The sequence below is a fragment of the Sinohyriopsis cumingii genome, chromosome 7 (assembly GCF_028554795.1).
Source record: "Sinohyriopsis cumingii isolate HCF-2022 chromosome 7, ASM2855479v2, whole genome shotgun sequence".
NCBI classification, from domain to species: Eukaryota; Metazoa; Mollusca; class Bivalvia; order Unionida; family Unionidae; genus Sinohyriopsis; species Sinohyriopsis cumingii.
In genome coordinates, this window is record NC_142967.1 from 121,628,778 (window position 1) to 121,653,623 (window position 24,846).

Genomic DNA, 24,846 nt, shown 5'->3' on the forward strand with positions numbered 1-24,846 from the left:
TGACTTGTTAGAGAAAGCCAACTTTATTATGACAATGTAAGACCACATGTAATATGTTTCGTTTCGTTAAAGATGTGTACAAGTTCAGAAATTTTTGTAAATGTGACAGCTCAAATTATTTAATAGTTTTAGGTAAATTACCAAAGTAATAAACTTTATTGCAAATACATGTGTTTACAGAGTATGTTTTTGTCGGATCATTGAAGCTGTAAATAGAGATCTTGCCTGGAGATTGCATTCTTTTCCACAGGCGGCTTGTTATTGTATACACTTTGTTGTAGGCATGCTAATAACAGCCCAGTTACATGTACACACTAGGTTGTAAGCATACTATTAACAGGCCAGTTGCATGTACATACTATGTAGTAAGTATACTGTACACTCCAGTTACATTTACACATTAGGTTACAAGTCTATTATGTAACAGTCCAGTTATATGTACACTGAGTTGTAAGTATACTTTGTAACAGTCCAGTTGCATGTACATACTAGGTTGTAAGCGTACTTTGTAACATGCCAGTTACATTTACACATTAGGTTGTAAGTCTACTATGTAACAGTCCAGTTATATATACAGGGGCCCAGAGTGGCCGAGTGGTCTAAAGCGCTATCCATTGCGGATCACTGCCATCTCACCTCTGTCTTCGTGGGTTCGAGTCTAGGATTCGGCCAATGTGGGTATGTGAGAAAGCTTGCCAGTAGCTTCTTGTAGGTTGGTGGTTCTTCCCGGGGTTTTCCAGGGTTCTTCCTCCACCATTAATACTGGCCACCATGAATAGCCTATTGTGTGCTGAAAAATGGTGTTAAACCCAACAACAACAACAGTTATATATACACACTAGGGTTGTAAGCATACTGTGTAAACAGTCCAGCTACATGTACATATTAGCAAACTATTAACAGTTCAGTAATACGTACATATTAGCAAACTATTAACAGTTCAGTAATACGTACACAAGGTTGTAAGCAGCTTGTTTGCTTTCATCTTGTTTGGTGCTTTATGACACAGCAACAAGTATGTTATTTAGTGCCGAGGTAGTTGCGGTAAAGTGCATTGCCCAGTGACACAGTAGCTGATCCAGGCTGGTCTGAAGGTAACATTTGAACCTGGACCCAGGTTTCAGTCACGAGTCTGGCACACTAACCACAGAACTGCTTTAGCTCCCAAAGATAGTTACATGTATACACTAGGTTGAAAGCAGACTGTGTAACAGTTAGTTTACATGCATCTTCGCTAGCCATGGTTCCGATATGGTAACTCTATTACATATTGGTAGATTGAACAGATATATTCTTGCTTTGTCTTAGTGATATTTGTTGGATTTCATGAGTTGCCTCCCTTAATATGTAATGCCAACTAACCAGTAGCATGGTGCATTGTACATCAGCCAAAAATGGTGGGGACAATTGACCTAAAAATGATACTTTGGGAGTTTAAAATCGAATGTATGACTGTGTACTAGAGAGACGCCATTACATGTGTATTTGAGTGAATGGTATTTGTACAAACATGGACCAGCACTGGGAAATTGCTTATTTATCAGTCCATAAAGGTTGTGTGCTCCCTTGTCTCGATCATGTTGGAACATTGCCACTGCATTCAATGAAACTCACAGACCCGAAGCACAGAAATATCTGCTTGATACGCCAAGGTGTAGATATGGGTATCACATGTGTTCCTTGTCTATCGAAGATGATTAACATGTATACATTAGACTGTAAGCATTCTTTTTAATAAAACATCTGCTGCGTGCACGAAAGTTGCAAATATTTGCAACCCTTACCATTCTTTATTAAATCTTTCCTGAATTCAGAAAATGCCCCGCTGCCCAAATTTTCTTACAAAAGAGGGAAATTTTACCTCATAATATTCAGACACTCTTATGGCCCTGAGTGGTTAGACCATCTGCCTTGGATACAGGAGGTTGTGGGTTTCAACCCTGGCGAGTCATATCAAAGACTTATAAAAATAGTACTACCAGCTGCCTTGCTTGGCACACAGCATTAAGAGGTTAGTGTTAGGACTGGTCGGCATGGTGTCAGGATAATGTGACTGGGTGGGACATCATGCTACATGTCTACGGCATGATGGCCCGGTGCTAGACATTACTATAAACTGTCACACTGCAGTCATTGTAGCAGGATATGACTAGAAAATTGTTAAAGCGAGGTTAAAAATCACACATATATGTGCTAGAAAGACCTTGCATCTTCATCCACTGCTATTATTAGTAAACAACTGGTTTTAAAAAACATTAGGCTATAACAACAAATATTGTTTGTCTTCCTGTTATATCAGAGATGTCTTTGTCTTGTGATATCTATAGGCCATTTGTATGACAGTGAATTAGGGACATTGTTTCCTATTAGCTGTTTCCTGTTATGCAAACCCATCTTTTCCAATTGCCACAAAATTGTCAGCATTTTGCTAAAATGCTTCCTTCTCCCTTTGAGGACCTCCTGTGGGTGCCACAATGTTGCCACCTGCAGGAGGTGACTAATGGAGACAGGAGCTGCAGTGGCTCAGTGGTTAGCTTGCCAGACTTGTAACTTCAAGGTTGTGGATTCATATTCATCCATTTGGCCAACCCATGTCAACTACTGTGGTGTGCCCTTGGGCAAGGTACTTTACTCCAATTGCCTCAGCATAAACAGACAACCCAACTCTCCCCCACATTTCATAAAACATTTTTAGGATGACCAGATATGTTATATAGACTGTAGTAAATTTGGTAACCATCTGCAAGATATATGGGAAGTTGTTGCCTAGTGTTTCTTTGTCATACCATGAACATGAGACAGGCAAATAGTGTTACCATTGTCTGTTATCTTAGTGTCTTTCCAGCCAGTTATACACTATTGAAGTTTTGTATTTAGGTCCGTTGTTAGCTCTGCTAGTGGTCATAGATCAGAAGAGCTTGTGGAATGGCCTGGTGCCATCATATGATGGCTCATTGTCCATCTGTTACTTATTGATTGTTATTACTATTTCTCCTAACCTACATAAAGGATTGCTATTAAACTTTACACATTTGTTCAGAGTTCTAGTTGGTCCTATATGCAAATAAAAATTGCGCTGCTCAGATATGGCCACCACAATAACCATCTTGAAAATCTGTTGCTCCATCTACTGAATGGTTGTTCATATCACATTGGCTTTTCACTGAAAGAATGCCACCATGGCAGCCATCTTGAAAATCATATACATGTATATCTTTTTTTTAATAGCTTTTTCTAAATTAGACTAACCTAACGTCCAATATGGCAGCCATCTAAAAAATGTACGTGTTTATTACTCCTCCTAAATGGAAATACATATTGTTACAAGCCAGGAGTCTTTACTTGACCGAGCGGTGTCAAACCCTGGTGCAATTCCCGCTAGAAGTCATAAGTTTACCCCAAATTTCCAAAGACATCCATACAACTTCAGTTGTAAATTAGAAAGCCCAACATGTCTGTTCTGTAGATAAATTTTACTCTAATCAATGCAAGACCACAGATCTCACAACCTGCCAAATATCTATCAACCGCACATATGCATGGTTTCTCTTTGTTAGGTTTCCATACTGCCAGCAGTTCAGGCTGTAGAAACTACACAACTAACCCGTAAGCAGGGAAACTATTTTAACTAGGCCACCTTAGGCCAGCAAAACTATAGTTTCCAGACACATTTCGCCAGTACAGCTGCATCACATTTGCTACCATGTCGACATAAACGGTATCTGCCGAGTCCCTTCTTATTGATTCCATTGTGTAATTTACCAGTTTCCTACTGTAAATACTGCCACTGCAGTCACACCATGAATGTACACTACTAGATTTTAATAGGGACTTTGTTATTCCAGGGTCACTTATTCGGTTTTGACCTGAATTCTCTACTAGTGAACCATGGCATCATGGAAACTCACTAACACTTTACTCCGTGACGTTTGCCCCTAGTAATTGGCTAATTATTTCAGGCAAAGGAATATTTCTATTGTACTGAATTCCTATAATCAGACAAGTAATCACAAAAATCTAAGAATTCTTTAAAACGGGGCACTATAACCAAATGTGCATACTTTAAATTTATTATAATATCAACATGAAGACCTTGTATTGTGTCAGGTTGGTTGTAAATGAAAATGTCATCTAGTATGCATGCCATGGTGGCTTTTTTGTGTACCTTGCTACTTCACTTGATATATGGTCCCTAGAAAATTTGTGATATTTTGATGATAGTGGTACAGTCTTACATCCAATATGGCTGACACATTTGAAAAAGAAACAGTCCTATAAATTCTCATTTTCTGAATGAGTGTTGACTCCTTAGAGGGAATAGTATTTCGTATTACTTTTGGCTGGATGGTCATGGCAGATTTCTTTGTGGATGCCTTTATGAGAGTGAAACATTCTTTCACCATAAGGAGAGGAGGATCACCAATATTCTTGACACTTTGATCATTTTTCAGTAATTAAGTTTCTTATGCACTGTTGACATAAGGTTTGTGCAGCATTTTGCGGTTTTGGTCAGTACTACTCATCCCTTTCAGATGATGGTAACTGTGACCTATATTGCACGCTTTATTAACAGGGGACACAATTTGCCTCCTACAGTCCTTCCGTAATTGATCAAAATTTGACTTAATTTATTTTTTTTAAAAATTGACTTTGTGCCTTCTATTGTGTTTTTCTAGATCATTGTGTGTCCTTTATCTGGCATGCACTGGTCATTGTGTGATATGCTAATCTGCCATAAAATATGGCTGGCACCAAAAAAAAAAAAACAATAAAAAAAATTTAAACAACTTTTTACTTAAAGTCTGCTGAACAGAATTGTACCCTGGCAAAAAGATATTTTCAGCTGTTTATGTATGATGCCAATATGCCACCTAATGTGGCCACTGTTTCTATATATGGAAAACATTTAAACAAGTTCTCAATGACCTTAGAACACAATTTGTACAAATGATGGTGATCCACCATCAGCTATGACTACCATTACTAAAAACAGAAATGAACAAAATTTGACCAAAGACATTAAAATTTTCTTGAACAATATTGATCCGTTTTTAATATAACTGACATTACTAAGAATATTAAAACTATTAAATGACTTCTTCTCAAAAATTGCTTTTCAAATGATGCCAATCTGCCATCAAATATGACTGCTATTACCATTGCTAAAAATAGAAAAACATTGAAGCTAATTAAAGAAAACCTCATGACAGAATTTGATAGATAGCATACTGGCATGAAAGCCTTTAAAAATGATGCAGATTTGCTCTCAGAATTGGCTGCCATGACCCCCCCTCCCAAAGAAAACTATAGGACAAAATTCTTTAAGGGACTTAACAGCTTACTATGCAGAATTTGAGCATATTTATCTGAAGTTGATTTGGTATGGTAGGACTTTTGCTGAGCCTTTATCAGATAGTATGGCTGTTACTATACACAAAAATCTAAAACCAGCTTGTCAAAAATTCCTATACACAACCAGATTTGCAAGTCTTTCAGGTTTATATAAATGATACTTATATGCCTTCTGATTTCTTCACATTACTGAAAGTCAGAAAACAAAACTGAAAATGATTTCTTCTCAAAAACTGCTCAGCAGAATTGAACCAAAATAAGCATCCTGCCGAAAAGGCCTTCCAATAGTGAAGGCATGATTGCAATACATTATTCAGTCTTATTACTAAAATTGGAAACTTAAATCTTGAGATGATTCCTCAAAAACCTGGTCAGCTGAAGGTATCCCACTATAAGTCCTTTCAAGTTTGCACAAATCATGCAGACCCACATCCAGTATGGCTACCATTGTAAAAGAAATTATGCAGATCCAGTATGGCTACTGTTGCAAAACTAATAACTCATATCCACATCCAATATGGCTAGTGTTGCAAAACTAATAATGCATATCCACATCCAGTATATTTACCACTGCAAAATTAATAATGTATAAACATCCAGTATGGCTACCATTGCAAAAATAATGATGCATATCCACATCCAGTATGGCTACCACTGCAAAATTAATGATGCATATCCACATTCAGTATGGCTACCATTGCAAAACTAATGATGCATATCCACATCCAGTATAGTTTCCAGTGCAAAACAATGCAGATCCATGTCAAATATGGCTACCATTGCAAAACTAATGCATATCCACATCCAGTATAGTTGCCTTTGCAAAACTAATGATGCATATCCCCATCCAGTATGGTACCATTGCAAAACTAATGATGCAAATCCACATCCAGTATGGCTACCATTGCAAAATTTGTGTAGCCTTTGATTGTGAGGAAGCATAACAATTAACCCTGATTTCTTGGCAAAGTAAACTTTTGTGTGACTTTTAGCTAGATGTCAGCTAAGGTGAACAATATATAAATTACTTAGAATTCATTTTAAAAAAATCATACTCACTTTCTTTAGCTCATGGCAGCTGTTGCATTGAGCTTTTATTTGTAAACAAGATGAAATGTATGCTTATATACATTGACTGGTATTGTAAGTTTGTGATGTGTATGTAGCTCATTGAGTGTTGTCAGTGATAAACATTCATATCTAGTTATTGTGTCTTTGTTTTGGTTGTATTATTTAGGGTGTTTCAGTAAAAGACCCAATATTGGTCCATAGTGAAAATGGTGACATTCTGTTTTCCAGTATGGCTGCCATGGCACCCATATGGAAAATCTTGTTATTGCTAATATTCTGAATGGATGGTCATATTAACATGGGGTTTTAGCAGCAAGTCTTCTTACGTTGTGCAGTTGGTCCTTAATAAAAAATGAATTGTCATATACATACATACATACATACATACATACATACATACATACATACATACATACATACATACATCATGCATACATACATACATGCATACATACATACATACATACATACATACATACATGCATACATACATACATACATACATACATACATCATGCATACATGCATGCATGCATGCATACATACATGCATGCATGCATACATACATACATACATACATCATGCATACATGCATGCATGCATACATATATACATACATACATACATACATACATACATACATACATACATACATACATACATATTGATTAAGATCACTGGTAGTCATTATCAAGTCACTTGGAACACAATTTTCCATGGCAGTGTGACTTGTGTTTGATTGAAATCTCTTCATTTTGATTAGTGTAATGGTCTTCTTCACTTTGATGAAGTGTATCTGGATTTACCTGGAATTTGGGAGAGGGTTTTATTAAAAATGTAGACATTAGAACTGAGTACCACAAACAGTTTTGTACCATGGGATACCATGATTCATACCACAGTATATTGCAGTTATATTAGGGACCAATAATTTTATATTCTGGGCCAGGGTCATGATAGTTTATAAATTACATCTGTCAGTTGCTGTGAAATATATCTTGCAGAATAGCACCATATTATGCCCATTGGATCATTTAGAAAATATTTTAATTTTCATGAGAGAAAATAAAATACAATATCTTGGCTCAAACAAAAAGTACAGTCCCCACCCATTAAAGTACTAGTATCTTATTCTAGATGAATTTGCTATGTTAATTGTTGAATAAGTTGTAATCTAAAACTGCAACTAAAGTAGAACGATTAAATTTACACTGAAGATGACACCCTGTGAAAGACATTGTGCTGCCGTAGAGGGCATGTTGATAAAATAGGAAGAATGACACTGAAACCTAGAATTTACTATCCACATTAGTAATATAATAGGAAGGGAACTCCTGAGGAAGATATTTATCAGAGTGTAAACTCTGAAGACACTTGTTATATGCTTGTTGTTTTCTCCATTATCTTTACATTGACATGAATACTTCTCTATACTGCACAGCTTCATATTGCGTGGCACGTGTCTAAAAATAGTATGTGTTGGGACTACTTTTTATTGTAAAAGAGCATGTACACTTGTGCAGCAGATGCTGCAGCTTTTTGATTTATTATATTTTTCTGTGGTTGAACTAAGCAGGCTGTTTGATCCATTTGTAAGTAGAGCTGATGAAGTTGATTAGAAAATATTTAGTATACCTAAGAAATTTTGTGAAGTTCAGACAGAAAATAAATTGCTTTCCTGAATATTTTACAGTGATATAATCTTCCAAAGGAATATGCATACTTATCACCTTAGTATACACTAGTAAGTAACTGAAAAATATGACTTTTTTAAAATCCCAATGTTTCCAAAAGTTGGATTTAGCCTGAATATTTTTCGCAACATTCTACTAGGCCACCATGTTGGCATACATGACACATGTCAAACATGTTATTAAAGGATCATAAATGTAATTTTATTTATATTTGCATTAATTTGTGACAAATAAAACTATTTTTATAAAAATACTTTTTTGAATTCTTATGAAAAGTAAAAACTTGCTGTTGTTATCGCTGTTGTTGGCTTAATGTGCATCATTAATTTGTAACACAATTGCTTGGCAATTTCCATAGAAACTATACTGATAGAAACTATTGAGGTACTGATAGAGTGAAAAAGTACCATGGTATATAGGGGGTTTCACGGTTGCAACAGAGTTACTAATCATAGCACCTAAAATTACCTCCCTTAGCTCCAATGCGCGTGCCCACAAAAATGTCCAGTTCCGGATAGTTTACCGTTCTACACTTGGTTAGCAAAACATAAAGTCAACAAAGGAAGAAATCTTAGCTGTACTACATACAGATCATTATGGTTAAACCAATGAATCAGTTATATATGTCATCTTTTGTTCATACTAGGAGAATAATTATAGACATTAAATCAGATAATTAGATTCAGTGTCCATATTTACATTATATCAGATAATTAAATAATATTTACTTTCCATACTTATATGATATAAAATAATTATATTAAATACACTGTCCATACCTGATAATATAGATTCATTATCCATAATTTCAGATACATTTGTAGGAACATTTCACTTTGCTCTCCGACTTTAAACATTTATTGCACATTTTTGGCTATATAACTATAACGAAAACAATCTCAACAATTTGCATTTTTCATATGTTGATGTATTCTTTCTCAGTTACTGTCGCAAGGCTAATAGTTCGTTTATAACACGAGTCAAGAAAGTTATAACACAAGGTTGATAAGAAAATTATAACACGAATTTGATACGTCAGCTGATTTGTAATGCTGAATATTTAAAACCAGAAATGGTTTTTTTTATATACAAAAAAAATGGAACACAGTATTTTAATGTATTCAGAGGAACTTAAAAAAGCAATAATTACATTAGCTATCATAACGATAAAGGAGTGTAATTAATGCAGATGGAATATTTAATCATATTTGGGTGTAAATATCGTACAGTTGTCAGATCAAATAACATGCCCAATGACATGGTTTTTTTGTTTCATTTTCTTTTTGACTTTTGAAACATCAAGTATCGGACGGTACATGCAATAACTTTCAGCATGATTTTTCTTTGCTTACACTGACACATAATAACTCAAATTTGCTGGGGTCTTTAACAACATTTCTGATTGCCACCAGCAAATTCATCTAGAACAGCCTTCTTAAAATTAGTTTAATTCTGTTTAACTTTCCTTGCATCAAATATGTAAGTTTTAAAGATCCAATTATTTCACCGATTCCGCCCTATTACTTTGGTTCGCCTTTTAAATCAATATTGATCCGCATGACCGGATGTACAGTTGCAAACAGTATGATTTAAAAAGGAGACTGTTTGTAAGAACATGCGTTACAATAATAAACGGATACTCACAAATATTCATATTTGTTGTCTTTATCTATCAGTCACTCTTTCTAACTTAGCATCATTTTATACTCGTTTTTTACCAGAAGTATGTTTATATAATATATGTATGCGAACACAAATTAATTCGAGGATATACATACCATGCACCAGATGAAAGGAGACAGACATACCTACAGACACACAGGCAGATAGGTGAGAGCCACAAATGGCCTTTACATGCATAGTGTGTCTATCATTGATATTTCTCCAAATTGTATACTCTAAAATTTCCAACCGTTCAAGGAAATAAAATTAAATTAATCATCAAGGAGACTCGTGCATGTGCCTGACTGTTCAAATGTGGTTGACATTTGTGCATTTTGAAAAAAAACAAGTTATTTCATGAAAAATATAATGAACATTAATAGAAAAGCAACAGTCTAAATCAATAATAAAAGAACCTTAAGAAGTTAGAATTTTTTTCACATTGTCGTTCAACCTCCATTCACTGATATGATTGTAGCTGTAAAAAAATAAACATATTTTCATTATTCTTCAAGTGAGATAAATTGCAAGAACTTTTTACGCAGCGATGCACTTTTGCACAATCAAATAGTACAAACTAAAGTATAAAGTAGTAATGGAATGATACTGAAGTTCTGAAATGGGCAGAGAATATTTATTTGAAAGCTGTGATCTTGCTCAAGTTAGTGGGAAGAAAAAAAGATGTAAAAACAGTTGATCAAAAATTGATATAATTTCTTTTTAAGATAGTGAGATATCAATCCTGCTTGCATAATGTGAGCGGTCTGTCACATTTTCTTGATCTACATCTGCCATCTTAATTGATTGAACTATCGAAGTGAGTTGCACCGAGATGCCCTATGGTGTTTTCAAGGGGATATACTAACTGTGAAACCCCGTATACCACTGGATAAAATACCATGGTAAACCAGTGTTCTGGTGACACTGCACACTTCTGTTAGGCATGATGTCCCTGGTGACTGCTTGTGGAGGTGACAGTGTAAAGATGTGGAGTCTTACTTGGCTGCAGTAACAGTACTTGGATTTTCATTATCTTGATTTGTGGCACTCTCTTCTACACTTGATGATGTGTACCTTAGTGTACTGGAGCTAGGGGTGAGGGAGATGTTAGATATTTAGGCACTGTTTACATTGTGTCTAATAGCAAATGAATTATGGCCTTGCTTGGCAGGTGCTGCTGAGATTGGAGGTTATGGGTCAAACAGAGGATAACTAGTTACACAGTTCTGGTGTTTGATCTGTTGTTTGTTTCCATGTAGTTGAAGAGAGCCATGTTTCCATATAGTTGAAGAGAGCCATCACAAGTCCAAGCCAGATATCCCACTGCCTTGAAAAAAATGGTATTTGTTGTGGGAAATCAATATTACAAGTCCAAGCTGATGATGGAAGTTCATTACATGTAACTTAATTGTCATGTTGATATCCCCGGTACATATTCCCATGTTACTATGAGTATTTGTTGAGTTGGAATTTTATCCCAATAAGTTCATTTCATTTGTTTCATTGATGAGTTATTGCTGACATGGATAATGATACTGTGTGGATCTTTTTTATGTGCATAAAGTCTGAGATTACCTTTCTGTATGAAGCTACTGCCACATCCTGAAAAATATCCTCTTGAATGAATCAAGATATCTCATATAGACTAGATCCATTTTCTGGAAATTTGACATTATTAGATTCATAGCAGTTTTCTTTTATTGCAGAAATCTGAAGTACTTTAACAAATACAACTTTTACAGCTTCAGTCATAACGAAGCTTCACCAAAAGCAATCAGGTTCTTAGATGAACATTATCATTTTATGAATAGATGAATGAAAACTGATGTGATATTTACTGTTAACTTTAAGAACTAGTAAACAATTAACCATTCCTGTAAAGAAGTATGTTCCAACACTAAAACAGCAGTGTCTTTAGAGTTTTTGCTCTCAAAAACTTAACTTGTGTTTTGACTAGATATGTGAATGTATTCACCTATATGATGTGTAACTAGTAGCATCAACATTGTAAAGAATTTTTCTTTTTTTTGTGTGTATGATTAAGCCCTGTATCAGGTGTCATCAACCTATGACATGCCAGACCCTTTGGAATGCATGTGGTACAATTTGTAGTTTTGTATTGTATGTACTAAAAACAATAATTAAGTTAGAGGGATGATTGTGACTTGGCATGCAGCACTCTAAAATTGAGTGAATCTGGCATAGCAGTTTTAAAAGGACAACAATGCCTGCCTTATATCATACCTCATTGCTTCTGAAAAAATGCATACTCACACATTCTACTTGCAGGAAACTAGTTTGTACAAAACCTATTATAATTTGATGTTCTTAACTTTTAATACTTCATTTAAATTCCTGTAAGTGAATTTATCTACATCTTACTTCAGCTCAGTAAATGAACTTGGCAATTTAAGTTCTCATCTAGACTTCTCATCTTTCCATCAGCTTTAGTGTTGTCTTTGGAATCCATTTGGGTAGTTTGTGGTAGGTTTTCCATTGCACTGCTTTCCATGGGATAAATCCTGATGGTTTATTATAATTTTTATTAGCTAACATTGTCATCTTCATCATGATTACTTTGATATATCTTTGTTATTGTTGATATCGCTACTTCTCCTAGCTTGTCATGCGTATTGTTGTTGCTATTAATGGTGCCATGATGGATGTCTTGAAAATCATACTTTTACATATCCCTATATTGTAAGATCATATTTATAAAGGGTTCAGCTTTATGTTATCAATAATGTGTACCAGAGATGGTTTCAACACTCAGCACTTGAAAGGAAAAGATGGTTTTGTCTTGTTTTCCTTGAAATTTGTTTTGCCCAGTAGAGCTTCAGTCCCTTTGAGGGACTCTTGTTTATCTAGCCTGTGAAGCATAGTAGGACTTGGGTATCATTTCCCATCAGTGACACCAGCAGAACTTCAGTCACAATTTGATAATATCAACAATATCACAACACTGTAGTCATAATGTAAGCATTATTGCAACACTATGGCCATAGTATATATATATTACAACACTAGTTATAATGTCAACAGTATTACAAAACTCACATGATGGCAATAGTATTACAACACTTGTCATATTGTCAATAATATTGTAATACTAGTAATAATAATAATACAACTGTTTTATGCATAATGTAAACAATATTACAATATTGTAGTCATGTCTACAGTATTACAAGACTTGTGTAATGTCAACAGTGTTACAGCACTTTATAATGTCAGCAATATTTCAGTCTTGTGTTATAAGTTTTCTCTCAAAATACAATATTGTATGTGATAGCAGGTTTTGCTGATGACAATGTATTCTGCTGAAGCCTTATTTTTTGATTATATGCAAGCTCTAAGAATATGTTTCTGTATAAGGAATTAAGGGAAAAGAAGAAAATGTTCATAGTGGTGGAGTGTATTTATGCAAGATTTTTGATTGCATAACTTGCTGTCATTACAGGCTTGGCAGCCAGAGCAGTGTAAAGTCGGATGAAACCAAGAAAGATGAGAATACAGACAGTTCACAGCCTTCAGCGTCTTGTAAGTTTCACAGATCTTTCTTGAAGCAGGGTCTGACGGATTTGAAAACAAGATTGTAGCTAGCCAGGAAAAAGGAATTTTGTCATCCAGCATAATACATTTTCATGTTACAGTGTTAGCTTTTAAGACATGTTTCTTTCCTTACTATGCATCAGTAAAAGTCATAAAAAATTGCAAAATTTTTTTTAATTGCTAAAATTTGTTTAATATTATTGATGCCACTTTGTTTTGTTAGTTTCTGCTTTGGGGTTTTAAAGATATAAGACATGGTGTAGAAGCTCACTATGAGGCCTTAATTTAACAAATGGTAACCTAGAGCAATTCTATTGGCCTGTTGTTTCTAGGCATATGATTGGTTACACTCTGTTGAGATGAATATGACCTGACCTAGTGAAAGACACTTGTGATCAAAATTTAGATAGATCAGCATGAACCGTGTAGGAGTAATTTCGTCATAAAGAGTGATTTCTACTTTACATTCAAAGAGAGTTGTGAATCACCAGGAAAGTGACATTCATATGCACTGATCAAGTTAAATAAAGTAGGTGGTTGTATAATTGAGAAAGCAAACATAGAAGATTCAGGTCTGATTGCTCATTCTTCAGATAAAGACCCATTATTTGCATCTCATACATTTTCAAAAGCCACAAAAAAGAAGATTCCTGCATCAATACATAGTTGCTTCTTTTCATTCAGGACAAAATCCTTATCCATTTGTTTGAATATTTTGGCAAAACTGGCTGTACAGTAATCAAAACTTAAATTTGGAAGAATCTTGATACATGCTTTATCATACCTTTAATATTTTTGTAAAATTTGTTTTGAAATTTTCAGAACTTTACTTTTAATCCTGTAGCCATTATTAAACTGACATGCCTTTAATTGGAAATCATATCTACCTTGAATAAGTGCACATGACCTACATTTTTCTCTGACTATTCAAAGAGCTGTTAATGCTTGTTTTGATGTTGTCTTCTTTGTACTTGTGCCATCATAAAAACAAGACAGAATATGGGTGTATTTAGGAGAAATAATTTGCATCCTGTGACTGTTTATTCAGCCCTCAAAGTGTTGGTTGTCAGGGGTAGTATTCAATGCATTATACCTGCAGTTATGCAGTTAGCCATGATGAGTCACTTCGAACAGGACCGCTCCGGTGGCCTAGTGGTTATAGCGTCTGCCCCAGATGCACGAGGTCGTGGGTTCGAACCCCTGCCGAGTCATACCAAAGACTTCTAAAATGGTACTAACAGCTGCCTTGCTAGGTGCTCAGCATTAAGAATTTAGTGTTAGGACTGGTCGGCCTGATGTCAGAATAATGTGACTGGGTGGGACATCATGCTACATGTCTGCCGCATGATGCCCCAGTGCTAGACATCACTTTAAACTGCCACACTGCAGACAGTGTAGCAATATGACTGGATAATAGTTAAATCTACATTAAAAATCTTAATCACACACACACACTCACTTTGAACAGTCCAGCCTCTGACAATTTGTTTTCCATGGACTTTTCAATTCAGAATTAATTGACTTTCCAATCTAGTAATGCTGATGATGGTGGTGGTAGTGGTGGTGATGGTGGTGGCATTGATGATGATGATGATGAGTGGTTTTATATATAAAATTACTGATGACGTGGTACTACGCTGATCATGCATCAGACATAATGCACTTGCTTGACATACACTACCAGTGTCCACTAGCACTGGAACACATTCTTGTCACTTCTGCCCCATGAGGCGGAATTTTTATATGTGAACTAAGTTGAGGAACTTAATGATATACTACCAGAGAAAATTCTGGATTTAGTGATACAATGTGGCTTATATAAAACAAAAATTTGATCCTATATTTTAAGGATATTATATTTTTAGTTCAGTTGGCTGTAAGGCTGAGTGAGCTTGTGCCATGGCAATGCATATGATGTGGGTCACTTGTCAACAGTCGGATGTCGGATGTCCATTAACAATTGTTTATTTTCAACCTGTCCAAGTTTTTAATCTATGTTCAGTCAAACTTGGAATATGGGTTATCTCATCAAAATCTTGGGTTACAGCCATGCATATTAATGAAGCGATCTAGCATCTGGGTTACAGCCATGCATATTAATGAAGCGATCTAGCATCTGATTATTTGACCTTGTTATCATTCTGGAGGCCACATTTCTGATCCAGTTTCGATCCAACTTGGATTATTTGTTTACATCGTAAAAATCTTTGACAAGAATAATGTGTGAGATCCATGCATGCTGTTGATGTGATCATTGCATCTGATCGGCAGTGCTTGTTACCACACTAGAGGCTTCATTTTTTTATCTGATTTGATCAGACTTGGAATATATTCTTATATCATTGAGATCTGAGACAAGGTTGATAATCAGCGAGATCCATGCATACGAATGAAGTGATATTCCATCTGATTGGCTGGGCTTGTTACCATACTGAAAGCTATATTTCTGGACTGATTTTGGTCAAACTCACAGTATGGACTTTATCATCAAGATTTTGGATGGTTTGATAATGAGCAAGACCCAGGCATATTAATGAGGTAATCTTGCCTCTAATTGGTTGAGATTGTTAGCATTCTGGAGGCCTTATTTCTCGTCAGACTTGAATCAAACTTGGAATGTGTGCTTATATCATCAAGATCTCAGATGAGATTGATTATGGGCAAGATTTACACATAATAATGAGGTGTTCTTCCATCTGATTAGATGAACTTGCTACCACTCCTGATACCATGAATATGTGCTTACATCATCAAGATCTTGAACAAGTTCGTTAATGAGTGCGATGTGCCCATAGTAATGATGTAATCTTGTACATGATTGACTAATCTTGTTTCCACTGTGGAAACCATATTTCTAATTTGATTTTGATCTGACTTGAAATGTTCTCATTTATCATCAGGATCTTGGATGGGTTCACTAATGAGCGAGAGCATCAATACAAATAGAGTGATCTTGCATCGGATTGCCTGAGCTTCTTACCACTTGACTGTATTTAGACCCAATTTTAATCAGACCAGGTTTTTAGGCTCATGTCATTAAGATGTTGGATGATTTTTATTATGACTGAGGCCATTGTATTGATCTATGATTATGGTGTAGTGTTGTGTCTGATATGGAGATTTTTGATAGGATTTTGATCAATCTTGGCATTGACAGACCTTTTGTCATAAGGATATTGGTTGAGTGATGATGATGAAATTCACGCACATTATTTTTGATGTGACCTTGATCTGATTGGCTGAGGATGTCAGTAACCTAGCAACTTGATTGGCTGAGGATGTCAACAATCTGGCAACTTTATTGGCAGAGGATGTCAGCAACCTAGCAACTTTATTGGCTGTGGACGTCAACAACCTAGCAACTTGATTGGCTGACGATGTCAACAACCTAGCAACTTTATTGGCTGAGGATGTCAACAACCTAGCTACTTGACTGGCTGAGGATGTCAACAACCTTGCAACTATGTTTCTGTTCAAGTTGTGATAAGACCTCTTAAATAGTCTTATATTATCCAAACGGTGGAAGAATTTAATTAGGAACAAGATATGCAGATATTAATGAGGAGCCTTGAATCTGATTGGCTGAACTTGTTACCACTCTAGAAACCAAAGTCCATTTAGGGTCGCCTCCTCCTTCAGCTTACATTATCATAGTTTATATAATAGGCAAGATAATAACATCTTGATAATATGTATGATTGACTAAACTTGTTACCTTTTTAAATATTGAGACTATATTTCTAAATTAATTTCGCTGAAATAAGATATTGGATGATGAGTAAAAAACTGCATATTATGCAGTTATCTTGACAACAGATTTTATCAGGATATGGTAAAATAGATAAAATTAATGTGATAATAGAGTTTGGGAGATTGTTTACTTGCAAATGTTCCTATAAGTGGGGTATGTTTTTCAATTCATCAGTTTGAGAATTTTATTTTTAATTGGGTCCATATAGTCATTGTGTTGATATCTGTTTAAATGCTAACACTTACATAAATGAGTACATGTCTGAAATTTAGAAATTTCATTCCTTTAATTGATGTTGCATGCTTTAAATATCTGACATATAGATAGTATTTGAAGTGTAAATGGTAGTTTCAAGCCTTCTAACTTGAATATAGTGAGCTATGGTACACCTTGACCATTGTGTATCCTGACATATATATAGCATTTGAAGTGTAAATAGTAGTTTCAAGCTTTCAAACTTGAATATAGTGAGCTATGGCACACCTGTGACCATTGTGTATCCTGACATATAGATAGTATTTGAAGTGTAAATGGTAGTTTCAAGCCTTCTAACTTGAATGTAGTGAGCTATGGCACACCTGTGACCATTGTGTATCCTGACATATAGATAGTATTTGAAGTGTAAATAGTAGTTTCAAGCCTTCTAACTTGAATGTAGTGAGCTATGGCACACCTGTGACCATTGTGTATCCTGACATATAGATAGTATTTGAAGTGTAAATAGTAGTTTCAAGCTTTCTAACTTGAATGTAGTGAGCTATGGTACACCTGTGACCATTGTGTATCCTGACATAGATAGCATTTGAAGTGTAAATGGTAGTTTCAAGCCTTCAAACTTGAATGTAATGAGCTATGGTACACCTTGACCATTGTGTATCCTGACATATAGATAGTATTTGAAGTGTAAATGGTAGTTTCAAGCCTTTAACTTGAATGTAGTGAGCTATGGTACACCTTGACCATTGTGTATCCTGACATAGATAGCATTTGAAGTGTAAATAGTAGTTTCAAGCCTTCTAACTTGAATGTAGTGAGCTATGGCACACCTGTGACCATTGTGTATCCTGACATATAGATAGCATTTGAAGTGTAAATGGTAGTTTCAAGCCTTCTAACTTGAATGTAGTGAGCTATGGGACACCTGTGACCATTGTGTACCCTGACATATAGATAGTATTTGAAGTGTAAATGGTAGTTTCAAGCCTTCTAACTTGAATGTAGTGAGCTATGGTACACCTTGACCATTGTGTATCCTGACATATAGATAGTATTTGAAGTGTAAATGGTAGTTTCAAGCCTTTAACTTGAATGTAGTGAGCTATGGTACACCTTGACCATTGTGTATCCTGACATAGATAGCATTTGAAGTGTAAATAGTAGTTTCAAGCCTTCTAACTTGAATGTAGTGAGCTATGGCACACCTGTGACCATTGTGTATCCTGACATATAGATAGTATTTGAAGTGTAAATAGTAGTTTCAAGCCTTCAAACTTGAATGTAATGAGCTATGGTACACCTGTGACCATTGTGTACCCTGACATATAGATAGCATTTGAAGTGTAAATGGTATGCTTCGAGCTTTAAAACTTGAATGTAGTGAGCTATTATACCTGTGACCATTGTGTATCCTGACATATATATAGCATTTGAAGTGTAAATGGTATGCTTCGAGCTTTAAAACTTGAATGTAGTGAGCTATTATACCTGTGACCATTGTGTATCCTGACATATATATAGCATTTGAAGTGTAAATGGTATGCTTCGAGCTTTAAAACTTGAATGTAGTGAGCTATTATACCTGTGACCATTGTGTATCCTGACATATATATATAGCATTTGAAGTGTAAATGGTATGCTTCGAGCTTTCAAACTTGAAGGTAGTGAGCTATGGTACACCTGTGACCATTGTGTATCCTGACATATATATAGCATTTGAAGTGTAAATGGTATGCTTCGAGCTTTCGAACTTGAATGTAGTGAGCTTATGGTATAACTGTGACCATTGTGTATCCTGACATATATATAGCATTTGAAGTGTAAATAGTAGTTTCAAGCTTTCAAACTTGAATGTAGTGAGCTATGGTACACCTGTGACCATTGTGTATCCTGACATATAGATAGTATTTGAAGTGTAAATGGTAGTTTCAAGCTTTCTAACTTGAATGTAGTGAGCTATGGTACACCTGTGACCGTTGTGTATCCTGACATAGATAGCATTTGAAGTGTAAATAGTAGTTTCAAGCTTTCTAACTTGAATGTAGTGAGCTATGGTACACCTGTGACCATTGTGTATCCTGACATAGATAGCATTTGAAGTGTAAATGGTAGTTTCAAGCCTTCAAACTTGAATGTAATGAGCTATGGTACACCTTGACCATTGTGTATCCTGACATATAGATAGTATTTGAAGTGTAAATGGTAGTTTCAAGCTTTCTAACTTGAATGTAGTGAGCTATGGTACACCTGTGACCATTGTGTATCCTGACATAGATAGCATTTGAAGTGTAAATAGTAGTTTCAAGCTTTCTAACTTGAATGTAGTGAGCTATGGTACACCTGTGACCATTGTGTATCCTGACATATAGATAGTAATTGAAGTGTAAATGGTAGTTTCAAGCTTTCAAACTTGAATGTAGTGAGCTATGGTACACCTGTGATCATTGTGTATCCTGACATATATATAGCATTTGAAGTGTAAATAGTAGTTTCAAGCCTTCTAACTTGAATGTAGTGAGCTATGGTATAACTGTGACCATTGTGTGTTCTGCTTTTGTTGGCTTTAAAAATTTAACTTTTAAATGACTTCTCAAATCTTGCAAAATTTAAAATCATGGTGTTACGGATTTGATGTTTGTACAGGTGATACTAATCAGCCATTAAATATGGCTGCCTTAGCTAAAAATGGAAACTTTGAAACTAATATGGCTGCCATTATAAAAAAATACAAATCATTAAGACGACTCTATGAAACTGGACAACATAATTTTTGTACAGTTGATTAAATGTATCCACTACAGCTTTAATTAAAACCTTTGAATGACATCTCTGAAACTATTTAACACAATTTGATAACTTTTATAGAAAACATTCTCTTAGTACATTTTCACAGGCAACTGATTAAGATTGCATTGAACTGTTTTGCTGAAGTTAGGTGAGCAATAAAAAGCCTCCTGGGGCCCTTTGTCTTCCTTTGAAAAGTTGATTATTTCATTTTGAAGAGAAATAGCCACATTTTACAGTTTAGATCAAAATTGTAAGATTCCTTGGAAGTACCAATGGTACATGTGCAGATTTATTCATTAGCATATATTTCTTTAAATAAATTTTTTTCTGAAAAAATGTGACTAATTTTAACCACAGGAGGTTTGTAGAAGGACATTTCATTGATCAAATTATTCCTACTTTCTTTGTTTACAGAGGGCTGGATCCAGTTGCACTAAATATTTCAAAATTTCATGAACTGGAAATTTAGGTTGGGTACCCCCCCCCCAATTAAAAGGAAAAGGAACATTTTCTGTTTATATCAGGCCAGTGGTATGAAAATTGTACTTAAATTCAAGTTTCATTTGTGTTGGGTATTATTAGCTTGGCTTTAGGTGCATCATATATGCATTAATGTCCATGTTTTACTCAGCAATTATTACATCAATTAACCATCAAGTTTTGATCTTGATAAAAGTTTTCATTTATCTTTCACTGTTGTTTCATTTACAGCCGTACCTCTGATCCAACGTGTTGCAATTGTACAAAAAGATGAAAAAGGGTATGGTCTTACAGTCAGTGGAGATAACCCAGTCTATGTCCAGTCAGTCAAACCAGGTTTGTAATACATTTGTCTCCCTTACCACTTTTAAAAATGAGTTTTCCTTATTGGTGTCTTTCAAGGAAGATGTTTTTCTTTTAAATTGACCTCTGTACAGCTTGAAAAAGCTGGATTTACTTTTCTTCATATCTGCTATAATATGTTTAAAAGATATGTTCTCATTAATGTTTTGATAACAAACCCCTGCTCCCCGCCAATCCATCAACAAGTTTGCATGAGGAATCTTCAGACCTGCAAACCCTCATGATATTGGCATGAATTTCACTACTCTGTATAGCAATTCACAGATTCATGCCACATGCAACAAAATCACGAATTCCTGAATTCTAAGTCAGCTTAACTCCAGAATAAAATAACTTTATTCTGTTAAGTGCTAGTCAAAAAAGCAGCAGTGGTCACTGATGCCAATAACAGCCCTGGACTGCTAGTCCTGATGCTAGTAAAACTATATCTCATTGTTACAGTTTGTCCTGTAGCAAGCATTGTAAAGTATATAATCTATATTTAGAACAGAAATTTTACAAATGTTCTTGAACAAACCAGGGCCCAACTGTATTAAATGGCACATGTACATACTCATAGCAACTGTAATTTTTTTTAAAACAAACACTAAATGAAGAAAGCCTTTTTGAGTGTAGGAATATTTGAGATATTGAAAGATTAGCATATATCGTAATTTGCTTGAGTTCATATTTTGCAGTGCATGCGCTGACACCACTATAGTATAAGTCACATGGGTCATATATGCGCATTTACTCATTTTAAATTTAAATAGAAATTGTTCCTTTAAAATTTTTTGCTAATTTTCTTTAATCAAAGTCTGTTCAGTCCTGATTATTGAATGCTCAGCACCTTAACTGATAACAATAAACTTCCAGACGAAAATTATCTATCGCTATGCACTTTTACAATGGTGTACGAGGGTAGTACGAATTTGTTTATCAATATGCGTAGCTTTCTTTGTGACCTCACAGCACTCTGCATTCAATCCAGATTGTACTGGATCACACCTTTAGGTTCATTTCGTCCAAAAATGTTTATGTACTTTAACATTGATTTTGCCATATGCACCTCTTGGGGCATCTAAATAATGACCTTCCAAAGGAATATGGATGCATACGAATCCAAATGAAGTGAACACTTGCCATTTAAAGGTATGTAGAATCAGATTCTAAAAAATGGCATCCATTACTGAAATAGTTACTGTTCAATGCAAACATGACCAGTGTGACTTGAACTATAATCGTAAATCGTTCAACATTTCATCTTCTAGATTAATACCGTTTCATAATTAAGCTGCACTATATTCATAATGTTTTCATCTCCAGGGGTAAAGATATGTCTTCCACAAAAAGTGAAGTATAGATTTTGGAGTATCAGGGTTGCATCTAGGACATGCGATCATGCAAATCCCCCCCCCCCCCAATTAAAGATTTCCCACAAGATTTTTAATGCTATGCAGGGAAATAGGTGCAAAAAAATAAGAATTGTGCCCGTTCTTTTTGTTAAGAATGCGTTATTTTATTGTATCTTTTTGCTGTAAAATTCCTCTCTGCGAATATGTTCTAAATACATCACGTATTTCTGTGTGTCATGTGCTCAATTCTGATTGATTAATAACAAAGGTCAGAAGAGCACGTTTGATCTAGAGGCTGGCTTAGCGGGACAACATGTTAAATGGCTAAATGAGTTAAAACTCTGACACTTTTTCATTATTTTAGAAGTAACACTTCTAATAACAGTCAGGGTGCACAAGTTTCTGTCAATAGGTACAATGACAGCGAACAAACATTTCCTCAGGCTAATCGCGTATTGGATGATGCTAGTGATGATGTGCTTAAAGATGGTGGCAATGAAAATAATGGTCCATTTAACGCCAAGAAAAAAGTAATCTTTCAATTCAGACTGGAAACAAAATCAATCCTGGCTGGAAATGAATGAAGAAAATGAGATGCTTTGCAGATGGTGTCTAAAAACTGGCAAAAATATTCTTTCACGCTTGGAAATGCTAATTTCAGGACATCAACCCTTGACAGACATGTTGAATTACCAGCTCACAAACAGGCGATTCAGGATTTGAAACTAAGTGAAAATCTTAAAATTACATGCATGACAGTTATCAGCAAGAAATCTAAATCAATTATTCCTGCTATGTCAGTTGCCCATTACTTGGTGAAGGAGAATATTGTGTCTCTAAAATATGGCTCACTGTTGGATTTTGTTGACTTTCTGGGTGTTGGTGTTGGCAACATGAGAGTTGGAGGAAATGCAACATATTCGTCAAGGGCTTCTGTAGAGGAATTTCAGGTAAGTTCTTTTATTTTATTTACATTTTTTCTATTGAAATTTAGATGGAAAAATGGTGTTTACTAACAACCAACCAAAACATGATCAGTTTGGTTCCAATCAGTGTATATCTTGAGGAATCCCTGTGTTACTAAAAATAGCACATAGCATCGTGATTGGCCAATGAAATTGCATTGGGTAGCTAGTCATCATAACTTCCTGTCAGCGTTTAAATGGTGGATAACGTTTTTCTTTTTTAATCAGTTTGGATTATTGGTATTTGTTTCTTTTGTCATGAAATTCTTTCCTGTCTAGACAGGTCACATTTCAGTATCACTCTAATGAGTTTTCCTGTGTTTGAAGTAATGATACAATCACTGTTGTTTGAATAATTTCCTGAGCATGTAAGGATTTGCTGTCGACATCGTGATACAGTACAGTAGTCAGACAATCCCACCACTTGAAACTTACATGATGCTTTAGTAAATAAGTTTTTATTATTATTTACTCTGATGATCATTGCAGTAAATGACACTGACCCTGATCTGCTTGTATCACAACTGTGCATATGTAGGGACCCATCAATGATGTATATAATACCAACGTTTTTTGTTTTTAAAATCATTGTATACAGAGAGGTATAATCACTTCCTTCATTACTGTAAATGAATGACTTAATTAACAGAGAGAGAGACTGTAGTGCCATATTATTTTAGCATTCAAACACCTTGATGGGATTTCTTTAAACGACCGCAATATCACAAGGCATCATCCTTAGACACTCCATGGTCTTAAGTTAAGGTTCTTGCACAATCTGCATTTGATTTGTCATTTTACTTTGTTTTTTTATATATATAATATATTTGTTTAACATTTCTCAAATACTTTAATAATAATAAAATAATAATAATGATGATAATAAAATACTTTTATACTTCGATTTATCATCTAGCTTTATTTGTTTCCAGGATTGCATAGCAACAGTGAAAGAATCTGAGTTAATGCAGAAAGTATTATGCAGTCCATTCATTAGCATCTTAACTGATGAGAGTACAGATATCTCAAATACCCAGAAGCTGGTCATTTATGTGTGACCCAAAACATATTTTGACCGTGTTCTCTTGCTAAGATTATCATTAAAAGAGAAATGTACCAGCGAGACAGAACGAGCGGACTCTGGCAGATTGTACATCAACATCATGCAGACACATTTCCAAATCTTCTTCAGTTAGCATCAGTGGCAATGGTTATGCCACACCAAACTGATGACTGTGAGACAGGATTCAGCAATCAAAATCGAACCAAAACTGCAGGAAGAAGTCATCTAGAAGAAAGGTTCTCAACAGACTCATGATTTCAATTGAAGAAACCTTCTCTGAGTGACTTCAACTCTAACAAGGCATTGATAGAGTGGAGGATGAAGAAGGACAGGAGGCTATTTAGGAAATAGTGATCATATTTGCAGAATAATGCAGTCACAATTACATTCTCTCTGGATGCAGATGTATATATATATATGTTCCAGTAAAAAGTTAACTGTTATAGAAACTGCATATATAATTTCCCTAATTCATTTTTAGCTTTGGACTTTTCCTTAAAAATTATTTTTTGTCATCCATGAATGGAAAATATGTGCTCTTCTGATCTTTCTTACT

The 24,846-nt window shown here is 35.1% G+C and overlaps 1 protein-coding gene across 1 annotated transcript in view; it reads left to right on the forward strand.

The window, feature by feature from the left end:
* The window catches only part of LOC149796047 (rho guanine nucleotide exchange factor 12-like), a 344,172-nt gene that overhangs the window by 11,711 nt on the left and 307,615 nt on the right, over window positions 1-24,846 (forward strand). The window contains exons 2-3 of the mRNA XM_089965965.1: window positions 13,240-13,319; window positions 20,797-20,901. Coding sequence (XP_089822091.1) covers window positions 13,240-13,319; window positions 20,797-20,901 — 185 coding nt within the window. The remainder of the gene's footprint in view (window positions 1-13,239; window positions 13,320-20,796; window positions 20,902-24,846) is intronic.